This window comes from Salvelinus sp. IW2-2015, linkage group LG8 (genome assembly GCF_002910315.2).
Source record: "Salvelinus sp. IW2-2015 linkage group LG8, ASM291031v2, whole genome shotgun sequence".
In the NCBI taxonomy this organism is placed as follows: domain Eukaryota; kingdom Metazoa; phylum Chordata; class Actinopteri; order Salmoniformes; family Salmonidae; genus Salvelinus; species Salvelinus sp. IW2-2015.
Window position 1 is genome coordinate 4,500,275 of NC_036848.1, and position 5,856 is coordinate 4,506,130.

At 41.4% G+C, this 5,856-nt stretch overlaps 1 protein-coding gene across 3 annotated transcripts in view; it reads right to left on the minus strand.

Annotated features, from left to right (window-relative positions):
- Nucleotides 1–5,856, minus strand: part of mtmr7a (myotubularin related protein 7a) — a 38,539-nt gene that overhangs the window by 11,060 nt on the left and 21,623 nt on the right. For all 3 annotated transcript variants that reach the window (XM_070444700.1, XM_023992188.2, XM_023992189.2), the window contains exons 6-8: nt 4,277–4,411; nt 3,822–3,954; nt 666–775 (exon numbers count right to left, since the gene is read on the minus strand). In XM_070444700.1, the coding sequence (XP_070300801.1) occupies nt 666–775; nt 3,822–3,954; nt 4,277–4,411 (378 nt within the window). The remainder of the gene's footprint in view (nt 1–665; nt 776–3,821; nt 3,955–4,276; nt 4,412–5,856) is intronic.

Here is a 5,856-nt window from a genome sequence, read left to right on the forward strand (position 1 = left end):
ACACACACACACCTCACTCCCCTTCTTCGCTTCCATGGCAACCCCTACGGGAACCTTTCCCCAATAGAATCTTTCCCCCACAGGAAGCACACCTGTTGGCATTCTCACAAACAATCGCAACATTGTTTCAATAATATATAGAACTTTTCTCGCAGCTCTGGTATATAAAGCTTTTTTGAGGCCATGCTCACAATTAATTCTGTGGCAGCACAATGACCAAACGATATACTGTATGTGAGGCTCTTGATCATATCTTTGATCATGACACTGGTGAGGAGGAGAGTCCTTGTTAAACTTTGACACAAAGTAGTCTGTGATAAATAGCACAATATGTTTCATCTGAGTATTTGTTATAGTCAACATAATCCATACATTGTGCTTTTTTTACTCAAAAACGAGTTGTATGAGCTCAGGTCAATGAGGCCTACAGGCCATAAATAGCAAATAGAAGATAAAAAAATGTTCACAAGAACTTAAGTTGATAAAAAGATCTAACATAACATTAGGTGATAAATATATGCATTATTATGGATTTACAATCAGCTATAATGGGTCGGTCATTTTTGACCGGGAACACAGAATTAATTAACATGAAAAGAACACAACAGGAGGGGTAAGTGTAGCACTGAGACAGACAGAGGGGATTATCGTCCAGACAGACTAACCTTGGCGATGAAGATGCCAGCGTCCAGGACAGCTTTGATGTGTTTTAGCCAGCCTGAGCTTTCCAGACCCTCCAGGAACTCTGACATGGAGGGGGACCATGCCTCACTCACTGCAGGGGAAAACACACCGGGGTCAGTGGTAGACACGGATACGGTTACAAATTCCAGTAACTTCCCCGGTAATAATAATAATAATTCCCAGGTTTTCCAGAAATCTTGATTGGAGGATTCAAAGATTTTCTGCTTATTCCTTCCTGATTCCAGGAATCTTCTAACCGGGATTTCTGGAAATCTTTGAAATTCAAGGTTTTTCTTTATTTTTACTATTTCCTACATTGTAGAATAATAGAGAAGACATCAAAACTATGAAATAACACATATGGAATCATGTAGTAACCCCCCAAAAAACCAATTTTAAACAAATCAAAATACATTTTAGATTTTTCAAAGTAGCCACCCTTTGCCTTGATGACAGCTTTGTACACTCTTGGCATTCTCCCAACCAGCTTCACAAGGAATGCTTTTCCAACAGTCTTGAAGGAGTTCCCACATATGCTGAGCACTTGTTGGCTGCTACTCTGCGGTCCGACTCATCCCAAACCATCTCAATTGGGTTGAGGTTGGATTATTGTGGAGGCCAGGTCATCTTATGCAGCACTCCATCACTCTCCTTCCTGTTCAAATAGTCCTTACACAGCCTGGAGGTGTGTTGGGTCATTGTCCTGTTGAAAAACAAAAGATAGTCCCACGAAGCGCAAACCTGATGGGATGGCATATCGCTGCAGAATGCTGTGGTAGCCATGCTGGCTAAGTGTGCCTTGAATTCTAAATAAACCACTGACAGTGTCACCAGCAAAGCACCCCCACACCATCACACCTCCTCCTCCATGCTTCACGGTGGGAACCACACATGCGGAGATCATCCGTTCACCTACTCTGTGTCTCACAAAGACACAGAGGTTGGAACCAAAAATCTCCAATTTGGACTCATCAGGCAAAAGGACAGATTTCCACTGGTCTAATGTCAATTGCTTGTGTTTCTTGGCACAAGCAAGTATTTTCTTCTTATTTGTGTCCTTTAGTAGTGGTTTCTTTGAAGGCCTGATTCACACAGTCTCCTCTGAACAGTTAATGTTGAGATGTGTCTGTTACTTGAACTCTGTGAAGCATTTATTTGGGCTGCAATTTCTGAGGCTGGTAACTCTAATGAACGTATCCTCTGCAGCAAAGGTAACTCTGGGTCTTCCTTTCCTGTGGCGGTCCTCATGAGAGCCAGTTTCATCATAGAGCTTGATGGTTTTTGCGACTGCACTTGAAGAAACTTTCAAAGTTCTTGAAATTTTCCAGATTGACTGACCTTCAAGTCATAAAGTAATGATGGACTGTCGTTTCTCTTTGCTTATTTGAGCTGTTCTTGCCATAATATGGACTTGGTCTTTTACCAAATAGGGCTATATTCTGTATACCACCCCTACCTTGTCACAACACAACTGATTGGCTTAAATGCATTAAGGAAAGAAATTCCGCAAATGAACTTTTAACAAGGCACACCTGTTAATTTGAAATGCATTCCAGGTGACTACCTCATGAAGCTGGTTTGAATAATCTCAAATATAAAATATATTTAGATTTGTTTAACACTTTTTTGGTTACTACATGATTCCATATGTGTTATTTCATAGTTTCGATGTCTTCACTATTATTCTACAATGTAGAAAATAGTAAAAACAAAGAAAAACCCTGGAATGAGTAGGTATGTCCAAACTTTTGACTGGTACTGTATGTTTAGAAAATAGATCAGTTTTCTTCCCAATATGATGTTGGGGACTCTTGAGTCAATATTGACACAGGCCATTTGACACTGGACATCGCTTTAAATATTGAGATAGGCCATTTGACAATGGACATGGCTTTAAATATTGAGACAGAAGACAGGCAACTAAGTGCAGACCCAATTCTGCAGCATACAACTTAATGCATTATGTGATTTGTTTTCCTTGAAAACATACAGTGTATAATATTTCATTTTTAATCTGAAAGTTTAAGATCAATAATTTGTCAGTTGTGACAAAGTGACAAAATAATGTTTCCAGAGTTTCTCCAGTGTTGACAGCTCAGTTAACGAAGGAGAGTTTTCAAATAAACACAAATATTTTCAATTATCATTTGTAGATTTGCCAACTCCCTACAAAAACATCCATCTCTCCAGACGGCTATTAAGAGTTGACAGAGGTACACAGAGGGGTGGGTTGACAGATGTGTTGACGTGTGTGTGTGACCCTGAGTACTGTACTTCCAGACAACATTAGTGCGCTGACCCGTGAGCCCACCTGACATGTGACTCTGCAACAGGCAGCTGGAGCCTGCAGGTGAACGGGTTCAGTCAACCTTGGTTTTACAGCATGGGCTAATTTCCAGGAAACTATTGTTCTCTGAATAWTTTTTTTTTTTTAAATGTTGAACTGACATAGGTATCTACTGCATTGCCATGCAATCTGTTGCAGGACAAAGCCTCTCTCTTGCATTCTTCGGAACCCGTAGACTCCCTTGTGTTTCCAGGGGGCAAGGAGTTATCACAGCTAAGCCCAGATATTATTTTTCATACGCTAAATCACATAATTCTCACGCCCTCCGTCTCCCTCTTAAGGGGAAAAAGGTCCCAAATCGGCCACTCCAGGAAACAAAAATAGTTTGCAGATGAAATCCAGATGGATTCAATGTCTTCCTGGCCCTGCGCATTACCCAGAAACGCTCCTATGGGTCAACCTAAGTCCTGATTGCAGAGCAGAGCAGTCTGCATCGCTGCATATTAAAGCCACAGGGGTGGCAGGGGACCTGGTATATTGATTCCACTTAAAGAGAATGAAGTGGGATCACAGACTAATCCAGTCTGGAACTGTATTGGGTTTAATAAAGTTGAGAGACAGTAGACATAAAAAAAACCTGTGGCTGTGAGTGAATATTACTTTGGCATTCTCTGAAATCAAGCTCTCAGTGATGTACTGAACAACACCGAGATTGGCTTTTATGGCGGAACGAGGTCTAGTGAGTCACAGAGTGATAGCTAGCTGGCCGACTGTGGAGTATTCATATGGATGCAATGTAAGATGATCTGCTACAGGCCTCCAACACCGTGGGAGTTGACCCGATTCATACCTTCTAGCATTTTCTGGAGGCTGTTCCTCATCACGTGGATGTTCTCAATGCCTATGAACTGAAACTTGATGTTGGAGTAGTTGTCTTCGTTTTCATAGCCTTTCCCTGCTGCTCGGTTTGCCATTGCATTCAACTGGAAAGACATACAGTACACACAGTTTAATCAAAGAGAAATCCTCAGAGAGACATGACTTTTAAAAACTAGATGGAGCAAGGCTTCCGCATGTTAAAGTTAGAATGAAGGTTGCCCCTGTTTTTGTACATGTTGAGCATGTTCTGAATGGCATGAAGCCAGGCATTTAATGTGAGCTTGACCAGCTGACACCAGGCCCAAGATGAGCCCCTGGCCCCAGGGCCCAGCTGGCAAAATGCTGCATTGAAAAACAAGCTCCACCTGAACATACAGAATAGACGTTGTTGATGGACTTCCATTGGCCCTGTGGCCAGGGGCTCACCTTGGGCCTGGTGTCCACCACATACATGAAGTCACTACGGGGGTTGGACCTCACGATGGCCTCCAGCATCTGCTCATCCTCCAGGCAGCGGGCACTGAAGCCAGACAGGGGCTGACTGCTACGACAGATGGCAGCCTGGGGAGGGGGTAGAAGGGAGAGACGTTACTCTAAAAACAAGACAATATACTATACAGTAGCCCTGTTGTACTATACAGTCAGAATAATGACATATTCACACTGCTGATGCATATTTCTAGGACAGAAACCTACATTTACCACAGTGATTATGTCTTGGCGTAATACAGCAACTGCACAATTTCATATTTTTGTATGAGGCGTGGGGGAGATTGGGCCAGCGACCCCTGTGTGGTTCCCAGAGTGATTTGTCCCCCACAGATCATACATACAGAGCAGCAGGGAGAACAGAGCCACATCTGAACACTGAACCCTGGGAACCTGACCTCACACATAAAACACTCTAACCCAGGCTGCAATATGAACTTTATATAGAGACTGGTCCTCACTGTTCTACTGCAATATGAACTTTATATAGAGACTGGTCCTCACTGTTCTACTGCAATATATGAACTTTATATAGAGACTGGTCCCACTGTTCTACTGCAATATGACTTTATATAGAGACTGGTCCTCACTGTTCTACTGCAAATATGAACTTTATATAGAAACTGGTCCTCACTGTTCTATGCTGCAATATGAACTTTATATAGAGACTGGTCCTACTGTTCTACTGCAATATGAAACTTTATATAGAGACTGGTCCTCACTGTTTTACTGCAATATGACTTTATATAGAGACTGGTCCTCACTGTTCTACTGCAATATGAACTTTATATAGAGACTGGTCCTCACTGTTTTACTGCAATATGACTTTATTAGAGATGGTCCTCACTGTTTTACTGCAATATCTACTTTATATAGAGACTGGTCCTACTGTTCTACTGCAATATGAACTTTATATAGAGACTGGTCCTCACTGTTCTACTGCAATATGAACTTTATATAGAGACTGGTCCTACTGTTCTATCTGCAATATGAATTTATATAGAGACTGGTCCTCACTGTTTCTCGCTGCTTATGAACTTTATATAGAACTGGTCCTCACTGTTCTACTGCAATATGACTTTATATAGAGACTGGTCCTCACTGTTCTACTGCAATATGAACTTTATATAGAGACTGGTCCTCACTGTTTTACTGCAATATGAGCTTTATATAGAGACTGGTCCTCACTGTTCTTACTGCAATATGAATTTATAATAGAGCTGGTCCTACTGTTTACTGCAATATGAACTTTATATAGAGACTGGTCCTCACTGTTCTACTGCAATATGAACTTTATATAGAGACTGGTCCTCTGTTCTACTGCAATATGACTTTATATAGAGACTGGTCCTCAGTGTTCTACTGCAATATGAACTTTATATAGAAACTGGTCCTCACTGTTCTACTGCAATATGAACTTTTATATAGAGACTGGTCCTCACTGTTTTACTGCAATATGAACTTTATATAGAGACTGGTCCTCACTGTTCTAACTGCAGCATACTGAAAACTTTTAT